We start from the raw sequence: 16,396 nt of genomic DNA on the forward strand, positions 1-16,396 counted from the left end.
AATGCGCTTAATTAATTTAAGCCACAGCAACTTGCGAGCAGATACAGAATTTGCCCAGCTGTGCCTGCAAGAATGGTGTAATCTTCAGGAGAGAAAAGGATTGCTAGGGATACTGTCTGCTTCAGCTACACCAATTTCATTTATCCGTGAATTTGAATTGAAGCCCTCCTTCTGAAAAAAATAAAAAATGGAGCTTGACTAAATTTGAAGCATAACAAGCACCCTTGTATTTTTGCAGGAAGGATATGACTCTTTCTTCAAGAAATGGTTGTGTTCATGAATTTGCAGTAGCTCAGTGCAGGAGCAGAGACCCTAAAATGCTTGGCCCTGCAGGGGCCTGTCACTGCAGAAAAAGACAGTCCCTGCCCCAGCTGCTTCTTGAACGAAGTTTTCAACCAGATTAATTATATAAATATTTGTACAAGATTAAAGAGCTTGTACAATGAAAGAAAACTTGAAGTACTTCTTTCTTATTAAACCTACTGAACATACATTCAGGATGATTATTACATTAATTATGCACCTATTATACTTTTGCAAAGTGATTGATATCTCTAAGTATTGTTATTAAAAAAAATATTAAAGAGAGTAATAGCTGTTTGAATTAAACCTTACCCTAGGAAAAGCAAAATGTGTAAGGTATTAGTCCCAAACCTGGGGAGAGGTTATCAATGCTTTGTGGGGAGTAAAGAAAAGGAAGCTTTATTGCTGGGTTTAAGAGAATGTAAGTGACACAGATAAGACATTAGTGACATAAGAGTCATTGTACCAGGGAGATGCAAATGCGTGCCCCATGCCAGCACAGCTCATTTCACCAGCTGCTGTTGGTGAAATCCAACAACACTAAAACAGCAGTGTACTCGAGTGACGCGTTAAAAGAACATCTGCCCTTTTCCGCCTAACAAGATAAACTGAAAGATTTTTTCAGTAGTAAATGCCCCAAACAGAAGCCATAACCTTAACGTGCTGGATTTCACATGATTCCAGACCTGAAGGGGATTCTGACAAGTATTTCTGGGGTGTCAAAGAAAACACTAGGAACAAGGTTGGCTTCCTTCGAACTCCAGTTGCTTCTGAAGGTGTGAATTTTCAGGCCTGGTTTTATAAAGCATTGAAATTTTGTTGTTTGCCTTTTTAGTCTTCTAAGACTCCATGCAACATCTTAAAATGTAGTAGTGGTCTCATATCAGTCTGTTTAAACTGGTGAAGAAAGACGTCTTCCACTTGCTTTTGGTGTGAGAATTTTACCTGCTGGCCTGCAGTTATTACAGTTTTGGTCTGGATCTTATTACAGTTGTGTCAGAGTGGTGCGGCCCCGAGATGAGCATCACTGTAGCTTTTGAGAATTACAGATCTTCCAGGCTGACACCAGTTAATGTTACCTTCCATAGCGTTTACCGGTTGGAGTTTAAACTCTTAAGTTATTTCTACTTACAGTGCTCAGACAACTAGCTTATCTTAACATAAAAGCTTTAGAGGAGGCTTTAAATGAGATATATGCTCTGTCTCTTGTCTTCTGTCTGCTGACAGACTGGGTAGGAAACACCATGGCTTTGCAAGACTTGGTGCAAATAGGAACATTTGCCAGCACTTGATTTGCCAAAGCTCTGAAGATGCGTCTGTTCAGAAATCTGCAGGGTTGCTTCCTGGAGGTTTTTTTACATTTGTACATCACTCTCTCCATAGCATTTTAATCTCAAACTTCTATGTGGAAATGCATTTCAGGGTGCTGGAATTGATTGGATCCTCCTAAAATGAGCCTAAGCAGATTTTTTTTTTTTTTTTTTTTTTTTCTGTGGGAATGAGGTGAAGATTTTTGGAGAAGTTGTTAATTCACTAATAAGCAAAACTGAAGTGCAGTCTTCCTGTAATTGTATCCTCTCTTAATTTATGTGTTTTAGTGAAAAGAGAGAGGGACTGGACGGCCCTTCTTAGCCTCTGGAAATTTGGTATCGTGATGGCGCCTTTTCTCTGGTCTGGTGGATACTAGTTTCCTGATAACTCCAACATTCAGACAGAGTCTTAAATCTCAAATAGGAATGCTCAGAAGCAACACACTGAAAGCTTTGGGTGGACTCTCCCTTAATTCAGTACCACTCCACTGTATCCATTTTTTTTGAGCTGTTCCCATGCTTGTGTGCTCTCCTGACAACTGTGTTCCAGAAGTGAAAGAATTGGCCTGTATCTGCCCAGCACAATCAGTTGAAAATATGTTTGTGTAATTCTGACAACAAAAGTGTGGGTGGATAAGGTCAAACCCAGATGCCACCTGCAGATATCCCCTTGGCTCACAGCTAGTGTATTATTCTCTTCAAGACCGGAAAGGGCTGGAATTGAGACAGCAAGGCCGGGTGGTCCCCGGATTTAACGTGCCAAGAAAGAGTTCCAGCTCACTGTGCTCTCAGTTCCTCAAGCTGGAGATAAAAATCACAGTTAAGCCATTCTGCAATTCTGTAATGTTGAGAAGATAAATCTCAGAGAGCCTCTCCTGTTTTTCCCTCGTCACCTGGCCTGGCCTCACTTTTGCAGTTTTGTCATTGCTTAGCTGTTTTTATAAAACTCAGAATTAGGTAGTAAGTCTAGAAATAGTCCACCAGCTGAGTCAATAACACACTGGGTTTGTAGCTAATTCTTCAGGGTTATATGCTGCTTGTAACAGGAAATCCGTGATTTTAATTAGCAATAAATAGGAAATAGTCTGCTGTGAATTGATCTTGAACAGGTACCGCTGTACTAAATTAGTTCAAAATAAGTAGGATTTTCCATTCAGCAAATTGATATTAAGGCATCTTGAGTTTATCAGCCATTGCTACATTATCTGTTTAAGGCTAGCTTTGGTTTCAGAAAAGAATGAAGCTGAAAATCTCTTCTTAGATACAAGCTAATGAGCTTAATATACAGTACTGAGCACAGGGATAGAAGGGATTTCTCCCATGTAGTCATGTGAAAACTAATTGTCATGTGCATTATGTTTTACAAAATGAATGGAACTAACAACAGTTTGTCAAAAAATAAGATTTGTTTATTTCACAATCATTTAACGTTTAATGAAATTTAGGGAGATGATGTTTTCTTGATATGGTATTGGAGTAAAAGATCCTTTTATCTGACACTTCATTAGGAAAAGGATTTGGATTTTGAGCATTCTTAGGAAATAAATCTTTCACTGCAGGGAAAGCTGTGCAATCTGCTATATTTAACACAGAGGAGGATCTAAAATTGTCTAAGCTATCATGCTAGCTTTGTAAGACAACACTGCTATTGCTTTCAGATTCTAATGGCATTAAAATTTGAACTCAGACTTTTATTTCATCCCATTTTGCAGACGAGAGAGTTGAGACCTTAGCAGTGAAATGACTTACGGAAAGGTGCAAAGGAAATCAATTTGACGGATAAGAATGCTAAACTATTTAATTCATATGAGTCATTGAATCAATTTGAAACATCCTTTTGCCTGATGTTCATCTCAATTTCACTGGCATTTGCTCATAACCATTTCAGAGATGTTACTGGTATCACTTTGGATATGTGCTGGTGTAACTTAGAATGACACTTTGGTATAGGAGAAGAATTTTCTTTAGTTTGCAGACTTCCAAATTTGAACATCATTTATGGAACAGGAGTGTCTGTCTCACTATCCAGATCAGAGGGCTTAGTCTTTTATATCCCCAAAGATAATTTCCATACAAAATCCATGTATTAACACTTTACCCTTTAAAAAATCAAATACCGTGTTACATTTGCTAAATGTGGACAATGGTTGTATTTTGCTGAAGGCGTTTGGGCTTTACTGTGTTTGACCTGTTTACTATAAGGACAGAGGGAAGACAGCCATCGCAGAACACTGCTGTAGGCTCTGTTCTTACAGCAATAACTAGGTTAGCTGGTACCTAACTAGGCATCAGACAAGCAGTTGCAGTTTGGGGCACTACATACCTTATTTCATTGTGCAGACAGAACACTATTTTTAAGATGGAGCTAAGCTGATTTCTCCTAGTTTTATGGTTCATCTAAGAGAACAGAGCTCCCTCCCAGTTCTTGTTATGATCTTACACACATATATACATCTATTTAATACTTGAATTTTAAAGCATGAGTTCAGCATTGCTTAGTGTAAAATTCTGAGATAACTAATCTATCTCAAATGACTTGGAATGTGTCTGTGATCTAGACAGGCTAGGTCTTCAAAAGTAGAAAAGTGCTCTCCATAGCATAGATTTTTGCATGAAGACTTTGACAGCTTCTTACTCTCATGTTATATAATAGGTTTAGTGAACACTGATTGTTTTTTGTGTAGAAGCCATGGCACTCAAACAAGAATACAGCTTTCCAGGAATGGAGTATTATCAATCATCTAAAAATCCATAATTATCATGTCAGAAAGAATATATTAGTATCTGAAGCTCTTGGTGGCCCTGTTACTGTGGCCAGTGAAAGAACTTGATTCCTCTTTAGTTATTTTAGTGCTTCCTGAATGATAACAAAAAATAATTCTTCCTAGTAAAAATACAACATATCGTTTCTTCTCTTTGTTTAGCCTGTTCCCAGCAGGAATCAAAGTCTCGTCTCTCTGGTATTCTCATTCCCTTTAATTGACTAGATTGGAATGCATTTTTTCATAAAAGCTGATGAACTCTAAAATAACCTCACCAATCTGCTGTTCTGGGCTAGCTATACTAACACTGACTCCCTTAAAGTAATTTGTGAAAAGTAGTTGAGTCACAGGTGTTGCCTGACTACCTCTCAAACTACGGCAATTTGCCAATTACATCCATGGAGTGAGAAGTGAGCTTTTAATGTGCTCTGACTGATAGCAATAGCAAAACCAAGATTGACTTCAGCGGAGCAAACCCATGTCTTAAATGAGCATGTCTTTGAGACTTTCAATTAAAATCATCCACTGAGACATTCACAGAATCTTGTCGGCCTCATTACCATGGTGCGTTAACTGTTCATGCTTGACCAGATGAACGTGAACTCTGGAGGAAAGAGTCATGAATTGGACTTTTTGCATCTAAGTGTCATTTATTATATTAATAGAAATATGTTTCTGAGAAATAAATTTCAATCTCGATCTTTTTCTAGCTTGCAAACTGAGAAATGTTTTTCTACATACAGAAAGGTATAGATACAGTGTTTTGTACATACAGAATTTTTGTTCTGCTCTTCCTGGATCTGGTATTGAGGTTTGGAACTATTATTATTCTTTGTTAGTTTAAAATATATATTCTCGTAATATTTTGGAATTTAAGGAGCTGTTTTATAAAAGCATTTGATTTTTAAAAATGGTATAACTGAAGTAATTGATAATAAGCAGAAATGGAAATGTACTTTTGTCCAGGAAGAGAAATAGGAGTGCAAATGAAGACTGTTCTTGCTACAGTTGGATATTGTATATGTAACTTAGGTGTGAAATTGCATGGTGATTGATTTCATCACATTGTTGTTAAACAGTGATTTTCTTTGCCATACAAAAGAATTAATATGAATTGACTTTACTCTTTCACTGAGATCACAGCCAGGACCTCTCTTCCTCCTACATTTCTTCCTCTGTCTAGTTCAGTCTCTCTCTCACAGTATAAGCATTCTTTGTGTGCATTGTCTTTTTGATAGAGATGCAGAGGATCTTTTTCTGACCCAAGAAAGATGAGAATGTAATCACATTTCACAGCTTTCAAAATATGACTACAGATTGCTACCTTGAATGTTTTTTTGTACTGTTTCTGTGTTGCCATGAGCTAGATTTTGTCCTAAGTGTCTGTTTGTGCAACCTTGCTGTAGATTACATCCATGGGAAAGCATTCCTGCTACCCTTTCATTTCCTTTTTTGTTTTGTTTTGCAATTGAGTCTTCTATTTGTAGATACCTATATAAAGAACATTTATTTAAAACACATCTGGCACGTTATTTTGAAGGTGAACTGTACAGCACATAATACAGCTGCAAACAGCTTTTGAAAGGGAATTATGGCTTAATAATAATTTAAACCAGAACCTCCATAAATTCCAAGACCTCTTTGCTTGGTCCATTGATTAAATAATAGAGAGTATGTACTGTCGTCCAGATGGCTTTTTTTTTTTTTTTTCCTCATTTTAGTGGCCAGTAAACTATGCTGGCTTCTTAGCTGCCAAGAGGTTCAGCAGGAAGATGTTCCCCCAGTTGCCACCAGTCAAGTGGAATCCTTTAGCCATCTGAGCCCTTGATAGGAGTGTTACAGCACAGAAACAGAAGGAGCTAGGTATGGATGGCTTATATCTAAAAATCTCAAGTCCCTTGGGTTGCACCATCACTTAAAACTTTTCCATTTCCCCTCAAAGTGCTTTTGAAATTTTTTTTCTTCTTCACTTAACGTGGTGATTTTGTGCTGCTGTGGTCTCTGAAAACACCCTAAGTGTATGCCAAAGGCAGAGCCAACAGTGACACATGCAAGTTGCTGAATAACTGGAGGGGGGGGGGGGGCGTGAATTATTCATAGAAGAAAATGATGTGCTGTGAGGCAGCACTTGTGGATAAGCAGTGTTCCCTTTTTGTTTTCCCTGATACAATATGCTTTTCTTGATCATATTTTTTAATGTTTGTAAAAGGTATTTGTAAAGAATGCAGCCATATTACCAATTTTTGATTGGAAATGTGAGGTCATCATAATTTATTGCTGTGTGTGATCAGATTCTGGGCCACATTTCTGTGCACTAGCAAGAACATAACTCTGGACTAATTGTGGCAGGCACTTTTTATACTATTGTCACAATAAATAAGAACATACCACAGCTCTTCATGAAATCTTAGAAACCAGAATAAAAAATTCAGCCTTTTTTTCTGGCCATTTGCACAAGTAAGGACACATTCAGGATTATCAGATAAAACAGAATATATTTGACTTCAGTATTTTAAAAGCTTGAACTTGCATTGAATGATTTTTAGACTTTCTGCTTTAGAAGATGTCTCCAGAAAACTGCTGCAAACCAGCATTAGGTAGACACTGAATAGCAGATAGTGTTTTAACACTTTCCCCCATCATTAGTAGTGGTCTACAGTTCAGTTCCCATGTGTGTCTTTTCTCTGAAATGTTGTCTCACCTCTAATAAAAGCAATAGACATTTGGCTGTCTAGTTATGATATGGGAAAGTATATATCTGTTGTGTATCTGTGTTGTATTATCCACTCATTACATAATTTCACGAAAAAATTCACAAAAGGCTGCTTAGCACAATGTCTGTGCATCTGGAAATATATTTCTCACGCTAGAATCAAGGAGTTGCTTGGGGATTATAAAGATCATGTGATGATGACAACTTATGGTCATGACCACCAGAATAGAAAAGAGTTTGAATTCAGTGTTCATTTTAATCCCTGTGTTTCTTTCTGACTTTCTTTTTCCTATGCTGCAAGACAGTGCCTGGATCTCCAAAACTAGTGAGCACCCTGTGGTAAATATGTGTGTGTAATATATAATATACATCTGCTACACTAACGTAATTTGGATTGGCAAAATCCTAATGGTGCAAGTGCACAGACTATCTTGTTGAAAGCTACATAGACGGTACTGGTTTTGAGTGGTGTGTACCCTACTTACAACTAAAGAGTTGTATCTTGTAACCTTATAATTCCCATCACCGTGGAATTCATGCTATTCAGATATCTCTCCTAAATTCAGTGGACTGTGTTTTGAGTACTTGCTAAATAACCGAAGGGAAAATCCTCAGTTTGATTTAGTAAAGTTGTTGTCATGTTGCTTTTTTTTTTTTTTTTCCTGTTCATTTGTTTGTTTTGAAACATTTGGGTTATTTTGAGCCTGATGTTCACCCCACAGGTAGGTAAAATCTGTATGTTTGCAAATGCAAATGCGTGCCTACTTTGCACACCTGGTGTGTGGTCACTAACCAATACAGACCTGTAGTCACCCACCTGCAAAGTAGACACACATTTTTACCAACACAAATGTTTCCTTTACAGGGAGGCTGGCTAAAACTAGTGTCAAAAGTAAGAAAAAGTAATAATGTTGCACAAACAAAGGATTTTAGCAAGAGCATGCTTAATGGTGTTTTCCAATATTGGTTTTAAAAGAATTTCTATTCAAATCTTAACCTGGCCTGAGTAGATATGAGCCTCATTGAAGTAACTAGGCCAACATCCACAGTTACAAAATGCTGTGTGCTGCAAACATGTATGTAATGTTGTTAAATTTTCCAATTTTAAGTAAGTTATCTGATTTGTCTGTCAGAGGGAGCACAAAACCAGTGAAGTGTAGAGATCAAAGGGACAGAAAAACGAAGTGCATCAGAAGTGATCAGGAACTGTGCAAAACAAAGTAGCTTTCTTTTTTTCACTTTACGTTTCACCTTCTTGCTGCTACATTTTTTCTGCTACAAACTGTCACTTTCTGCTTCCTCAGCTAATATTTAGATTCATTTTGCATGTCAAAATGGTGCAAGCTACCACAATCACTGGCACCCATTTCCTGAACATCTTATACCCAACATGTATCTTATAACACCATTTGTGTCAGTGCTAATGCAGTAGTTTTACAGCCCACTGCTACCAAGGTGAGAAAGAGTTCAAGGAGAAAATAAAAATGGTTTAATTCATTTGTTGCAACACAGTGTAAGAAAGAGCAGTATGAGTTCCTTTACAAATATTTTCAACCAAATCCAGCCACATTAACTACTTATTTTTTTGTCTGTTGTTGTGACTCAGTTGTAAGGCATTTATGAATCTGCCTGAAAGTAGAACGAGGACACAGTGCTCAAATACATCGTTCTGCTGCTTTACCCATTACCAAGGAAGTGGCTCAATAATTACATTCAGTTTAAAAAATTGTTTTTAGAGAAAATGTTTTGTGATAAATCAAAAACATAGCACTTCAGTTATTAAGCTATTTTAACTTTAAATATTAAAACAGAAAACTTTATTTTGTGCTATTGTTTGTTTCTATTTCTTTTTAAAGGTTTCAGTTTGCATTTTCATTTGTAGCAAACCTGACAGCCAACAACTAAGACAAAATACTGTTGACCTCAGTGATCTTGCAAGCGATTATTCCAGGGCTGATACGTTAGATGCCATTACAGCTCTGGCTCTTGGACATTGTACATAGGTATATGTGGCATTTATTATCTTGAATACATAATAAGGTATAAAGTACATGAGGCGGAAAGTGTCAAGATTTTAGGTGCACCATCTGTAACATAAGAGCCATGGTTTAACTTCTACAAAGAGAACCAAGTTCAGTGATATACTCATGCAATTGCTATCACTATGAAGCACTTAACAACTGAAATCACACTTAGAGTAAAACGAGGCAGTTACCACAATAACTTAACACAACAGAGAATAAAACATACTGCAGCCACTTGAAAATGGCACAGTAACTTTGTTGGAAGACTACACTCAGCAAGAACCAGAAAGTCACCTTTTTCAAGTTCCAGACTATAATTTTATAGCCATTTTCCAATAACTGCACAAGCTAAAAACCGTGAGTCTTTTTGGTTGATGCTGGAATACCTCCAGGACTTCCCTGGTGCAGACCTTAGACCTCTTCAAGAGAGAGAGTTTAAGTTCAGGTGCTCAGGGTGGTGTGTGACGAGCCACAGCCATCCCAGTGAGACAAATCTGAATAACATGCCTGCAGCACGTCAGGGTCTTCTAGGTTGATGGGACAATCTGAAAATCCTGATGCTCTTTGGAACTATCAAACAGAAGTTTCAGCTCCAGAGAGAAACGCCAAGTCAGAATGAAGGCAAGTGAACAGTAGTGACATCTCCAACAGCACCATGTCCCTCACCTCTCCTGCTCAGGCACTGTGGCAAGACTGAGTCAAAGGGAAACGGCTGTCTGGTGAAAGAGCTCCACCACTCTCGTAAGCACTTGGGGTTGTCTTTGGAGGTTTTCCATGCAAACTGCAATGAGTTCATGGGATTAGACACGCCTGCAATCTGAGGCCTTCCTGCTGCAAGGGCTGGAGGTATTTCTTCAAGCACAGACTTCAGGTAGCATGGGCGATACCGTTTTTTTCTTTAGAGACATACTTCTTATCCCTTCCCAGAAAAAAAAAAAAAAAAAAAAAACATGTCACTTCGTGTGATGTGCCTAAGCAGCAACTTAGGAGATCTCCCACATGACAAAGTCAAAATATTGTCCTCTTTTAGTATGGAGTGACAGGTTGTGATAAATAGACTGGTTTCTCTGACTAACGTGTTCCTACTACCTAGTCACATATTAACGAGCCAGCACGCAGAAGCATGAAGTAATCTTTTGTTTTTCATTAAGTACATAGATTAAAGAGTTGTTATTTTACTGTAATGCACAGAATTATGTCATTTCAGCTTAGAGTAATTGTTAATCACGTCAAATTGAAATGATCCTTGGTTTTGTTTTAAAGAGCATAGAAGAACAAGAAGTAGAGGAAAAACAGAAGTAGAAATGGAATATGAGACTATAGTGAAAGTGAGTGAAACATTCCCCTTTTTATCTAGTAATGCTAATGTTGTTTTCATTTTACATGTCAAAACTTTGAGTCAGGAGCATCCACAATTTACTGCCTGGTGGTTCCTCTGAAATCTTTGAGCAATTACAGCCCTGATTATTTATCTGCTAGCTGCATAATATGCCGCCACTGGCCATTACATTCTTTTTATGCCGGTAAAGCAATTTGTGGCTTCTTCAAATCATACCCCACCACATTGTCTGCCTGCCTGCTTTATTTATTGCCGCTTTTGCCCCACCTCAGCGCAGTGGTCAGGGGCTGTGTGTAGCAGCATGATTATACAAGCCGTCTTCCTACAGCCCTTTGGGTCATCAGAATACCCTCTGTTCTCTGCTCACAGTAGCTGCAGTACTCACAGATTAGAAAACCAGGCACTGTTAAATGTCTCTCTGAAGAGGTAAAGATTGATGTGTGGGGAGATATAGGGGTAGGAATTGAGAGCATCTAAATGTAGAGAATGAGCTAGGGGAAAGATGCTGAAGGTGGGAATTCTGGGTACCTCTGAAGATCAAGCTTACCAAGAAGATAAATTTAGGATTTGTCATCTGGGACACCAGACTATGGGATAAAGAAAGAAAGGATTAACCAGGGTGTCAGGGCAGCAGGGAAAATTGGGGGGGAAAAAAAAAAAAAAAAAGAAAAAAAAAAAGACATTTATGAATGTGAATCAGTAAAGCAGGATTAGCAAAGCCTGAAGGGGAAGATTTAGAGGTGAGAGAGTGAGTTTTTCAGGGAGGAAGAACAGAAGACAAATGGGGAAAGGCAGTCAAAGCCTGGAAGAAAGAAGCAAACGGATTAAAGATATTTTTTTCCTTGCTTTATGAGAGGGCTAATGATTAGAACATGATGATAGAGGGAATTAGTATTTCAGGGATATCTCTGCTATCAGGAGACGTGATTATGTATAAGTGAGCTCCCTGAAACTTCTTTAAGTATGGTCATGCCAGAGCTTTCACTGACATGGGGATGACAATAAACCATACACCTTTGTCACTGAATCAGTGAATCGTATTTGCTTTGTATTTTTATTTAATATTTCTCTTTCTACTGCTGCCTTCTGCAATGTTTTGATATGTTTTGTTTCTCTTTGAGAACTGCCATAGCTCCTCAGTGAGGACTGTATTTGGTAACAAAACCAACCTTTCTGCTGCAGCTACCTGGATGCAAAGGATTTTTTTCAACTGCCAGTCAGGCAGTGTTTGCTTTTCTGCGTCTCGTGGCTCAACTCGCACACATGCTCAGGCATAGAAGAAGCTTTCTCAAGAGTGCTGCAGCTCCACCCTGCTAGGGAACGTCCTTGTATGGCTTGTCACCATCCCATACAAGGCCTTAACAATTGTTTTATAAGTTATAGTCCTTCCTAATGATAACCAAGGCCCGGGTTTTGAGACTACACTTCCAGTCTGTGTGGTGCCAATGCTGGTGTTAGCAGCGCTACACCTTCAGCAGTGCTGAAGGAGCATGCTTGCTATGATTGCTGCTCTCCTACCTAGCCAGCAGCAGTGTGTCAATTCCTTGTGCCTCCCTAGGGGTTGTTTTATTAGCCTGCCTAGGGGGGGTTGTTTGTTTGTTTATTTTTTAAATGCATATATACTTCCATGGGCATGTACAGGTAAGAAAGAAGGAACCAGCTCTGCATGTTTGATATGTATCTTGCAAAACAGAGATTTGCTTCTAGACTATACTGAAATGCAAATGCTAAATAAGCTCGATTTTCACCATGTGACTATAACTTGATTGGTCAGGCGTTTTTGTTTTGCTGTGGATTACCTGTCCCTGCCTATATGGACACTATCATATTTTTCATGTATCTGTACGTATCATTATATACTTACAATTTATTTTAATGTTTCTACTATTGAAAGGTGTTTTTCTAACACTTTTTAAGAAGAATGCAGTTAATTCTAAATATTTTTAGTTCTCTCATTTGATAAGGTCAGCTATTAAAACTGCTAGGTGGGGTTTGATTGCATGAATGTTGTTTTCCTCTTGGATACAGGCAAGGCAACTAAAAGTGTGTGTTTCCTGAGCAAAGTAGTTGTGACAAAAGAAAGTAGAGGACATAATGAATATGTTGGCACCTTGACAGTATTCAAAAGAGCGACTTAGTCGAGATGGCAACATTAAATTGGCAATTGTTCATTAAAGAACTGGGATTTCTTTGCTGTTTGTGTTTAAGTGTCATGAGAATATTGATTTCTCTTCCTCAGGGATATTCTGTCTTCCTTTCCTGAAAAGCAGGAGGATAGAAATAGAGCTGAGCTGCCTTGAAACCACTCTGTGAACATTTTAAAAAAGAGAAGTGCTTAACACCATACATCATTTACATTTTAAACAATATGAGGCCAACTTCATGGCCCCTGCTTGGGTCAAATCAGGATATCTTGGGAGGATGGTTGGCAGCTGGGCAATCCAATTGCTTCTGCAAATGTTACCTCAGAGAAGAACCCTGTGGCAGCCATGTAATCACTCGTAACACCTCATCTGGTCCACTGCAGTTATTCTTTCATTTGCTTTGTCCTGCTCTCAGGAGTTCAGCCTCATAGACTGCGTACAGGGGAATGTGGTATTAGGGAAGCTGTGCATGCTGGAATTACCATTCAGTGTGTCCTACCTGTGCATGAAAACTGGGAAACAACGTGGATCAGCACTAGGAACACAGGGAGTCCCAACCAGGGAGAAAGGAATCCACCCCACAGTTTCACTTGCTCTAAAGGAAATATGAGAATGATGGGAAGTTCTTTTTTCTTCCATTCCTTTCTGCCCCAAGCTCTCATGCTCTGAAGTGGCTGGGTAGGAGGAGGTCAGGTGACACAGAAGGGAAGAGTCAAGTTTTCATGCAGGCCATCAAGACGTATCTCAGCGCTCGCTCCCATACAAGAAACCAGTGACTTTGGGCTGAACAAAACTAATGACCTTAGAGAATATTCATATGCAGGAGAGGTATGTAATCCTTATGAGTCATGATAGTAGCTGTGCAGAAATGTAGAGAAATGACCTAAATTCACAGCTTCATTCAGGAACTATCTGAATCCACTAGTAAACATTAGTCATCTATAGCAGAAACTTTCATTTGATAATAGTGATTGATTTTTGTCAACTTCAGAAACCTAAGAAAATTTTTGAGTCAGAATAAGAGAATGTAAACTTAAAAGTCTGGTCTGAACATGCAGCTCTTTTTTTTTTTTTTTTTTTTCCATGCATCCCTTCCAAGCCAGGAAGGGATGGCTTGTGATAGCTCTGAAAAGAAAGACCTAACAGTTACACTTTCCTCATCCTTTAAGATCTTTCAGATAAACACTTAAGTGCATGATAGAGTTTTTCATTAGGCTTCAGGCATGTGTAGGTGCTGTCTAGAATCAAGCTGGCGTCTTTTCTAAACCTGGATTTTTGTAAGTCCTTTAATGCCTGTTACATACAACTAGACTTCTGTGTGGTGCAATGTCAGCCTGCATGTTTAATTACTGTATGGCCTGTGGGAATGATACTGCATGTGGTAGCTCACATTCTGACATCTTTATTTTCACAAAGTAGGTGTTAATGCCTGAATAAAACTTACGGCTTGAAGCACATAGGGCAAATTACTTCACCAACTGCTGATACTGAAGGTTAGTATTTCTAGAACCCGTTAGTATATAGAATAGATTATCTCCTGATGTTATTCATGAGATTATTTAATACCAGGATATTTAGAGGTATCTGTTTGGCTCAGAGCTTTATTTTGCAGGGTTGCATAGGTCAGTGGGATCTCAGTCTAATATTTCTGCTCACAGAGTGATCTTTTCTGCTGAAAAATCTGAAAGCCCAGATCAGGTTTTGGGAATCAGTATTCCTGATAGGACTGATGGCCTTGGAAGCAATTAATTCTTTCCCTTTTCTTTTAGTAATACATCTTATATTGCTTAGCTTGGATCCTGCTGAAGTTGAGGTGTAATAGGTGTGTGAGTCTGTAATACTAAGTAGCATGGAAATTGCAAAACCTCCTGGGAATGATAATTCGCTGTCAGTCTTTTCCTCACAGACTCATTGAAATTCTGAGCAGGGGCTCATGCTCTCTGTGGCATAATGGAATAAACTCTGCAGTAACTTCTCCCCAGTTCCATGTCAGTGTTAATGTCTGCTCTTGGCCTGGAATACCCTTAATTCCCATCTGTATTCAGTCAGACACTACTGTGGCTCACATTAGAAAATACTAGTTGATTGGAAATTAATTCAAATTTTAAGTTATTACTCATTTTTGTTTGTTTGTTTGTTTTTTACTTTTTAGGTGATTTTTTTTTTGTTAAGTCTGGAGTTATTTTATTGTAATATCAGCTGCTCCTTAATGGCTGCTGCTTCCGCAAAGTAGATTCAGTTAAGTGATATAAGCCATGTTTGAGGATTTGATCCAGGCCAAGATCATCTCTTTTGGCAGCTGCAAGAATTCATATAATGTGAAAAGGCAATAAGCTTGCTCAGAGATCTTTTATGTGAATAGTTGTCTGTCTTCCTATACAAACACGAGTAAAGTAGAGCGCATGCATTGCAAATATGAATGCTGCCTGCTAAGAAGTTGAGAGTGTTCTGTACCCTGCTGTGTTGCTTCTTCAAAAGTTTTCTGAGCAAGTAAGCTTCACCACCCTTTCTTCCTAGTGTGGACAACTGTCAGAGGTCACCACCATGACAGTGTCCATTTTCATGTCCAGTTCTGTCAGTACCCAGAGATTTTTCAGCAGGTTTCTCCTTCAATAATATGCAGGAGACCAAAAGAGAAGAAAAAAAAAAAAAAAGACAAGTGTCTTACCAAAGACCCTTTCTTTAGCTGGGTCTGGTATGAATACTTCAGTAATGTGAATTTTTATAGAAAATCTCTGTTTATGACAGTGAAATCAGCATTTTGATTTACATAAAAATAGTCAGATGCCCTCTTATTTTTCCCATATTTTTGTGAGTATATGCATCCACAAACGTACAAACATGCCATAAGAGAACAGACTCAGTATTCACCTTCATTTCCCTCCTATAACAATTCGATGAGCATTTAGAGGAGCACTTTTTAAATAAGCATGCATATAGTAGAGGACACCTGAGAGTGTTTTTTAACAAACTTACATGTCAGAATACTGACAGTAGGAAATCTCGCAGTGGCTAGGCTGCATGTCAAAGAGGTTATCATTTTCCATGCACAGAAGTATAAATCACTACTGTCTGAGGATAAAGAGCTGTATTACACACAGAAAGGTAACTGCCTGATGCTCTGCCTTTTCTTATCAAGTAATAGTATAATTAAGTGCAAGATACCAGAGACAGTAAGGTATAACAGCTTGGTAGCTGTTGGTGTAGCATGCAGAGAAGACTTAAGATAGCAACCTGTTTGTTTCGGTTTGTCTGACTTTAAAGAAGCATCATTCTCAGGTACACTTTCTAATTACCTCCATCAGACATTCTTTACAACAGAGAATATTTCAGCTGCTTGTTCCTAATTTCTGTGGTGGGAAGACACCATTCAGCTGAATGTTCTCCGACTCCTCATGGATGCTGCAGGCATACAAGACTCAGGAAAAAATACCTATCAATTAATAGCTGCACTTTTAAAAATAATTCCACTTCCCCTCACTGCTGCCACTGAGGATAGAGGCTGCAGTCAGCATCTGTGACAGTCCATGCTGTGTACCTCTGACAGATGCCAGTGTGAACCACCTATAATGGTACAAATGCCGAGTTGTAGTTTCAGCACATCATTGCAGCAAAATATGTCCAGATAAGGGAACTTCTGTTTTAATAAGATCTATTCTGTAAAGACAGTAAGACGTAAAAGAGTGCTTTGAAGCCTTCTTTGAGAGCCTAGAGCCGTAGCAGCAAGTAGAAACTAAAATGGTGACTTCTCCTGATGTATAGATGTTCCTCTGCAACCAGCCTCCCCCTGTCTTCTAAAAA

General features: G+C 38.5%; 1 protein-coding gene across 6 annotated transcripts in view; it reads left to right on the plus strand.

Annotated features, from left to right (window-relative positions):
* The window catches only part of PLCB1 (phospholipase C beta 1), a 374,969-nt gene that overhangs the window by 339,550 nt on the left and 19,023 nt on the right, over positions 1 to 16,396 (plus strand). For 2 of the 6 annotated variants that reach the window (XM_084284915.1, XM_084284916.1), the window contains exon 32: positions 10,376 to 10,440. The exons of 2 other annotated variants lie outside the window; for them this stretch is intronic. In XM_084284915.1, the coding sequence (XP_084141041.1) occupies positions 10,376 to 10,414 (39 nt within the window). In that variant the 3' untranslated portion in view covers positions 10,415 to 10,440. Of the gene's footprint in view, positions 1 to 10,375; positions 10,441 to 13,250; positions 13,355 to 14,014; positions 14,089 to 16,396 lie in introns of those variants that run through there. 2 more of the 6 variants (XR_014618326.1, XM_084284917.1) reach the window with 2 other exon arrangements.

The sequence above is a fragment of the Netta rufina genome (assembly GCF_964035555.1).
Source record: "Netta rufina genome assembly, chromosome: 3".
In the NCBI taxonomy this organism is placed as follows: Eukaryota; Metazoa; Chordata; class Aves; order Anseriformes; family Anatidae; genus Netta; species Netta rufina.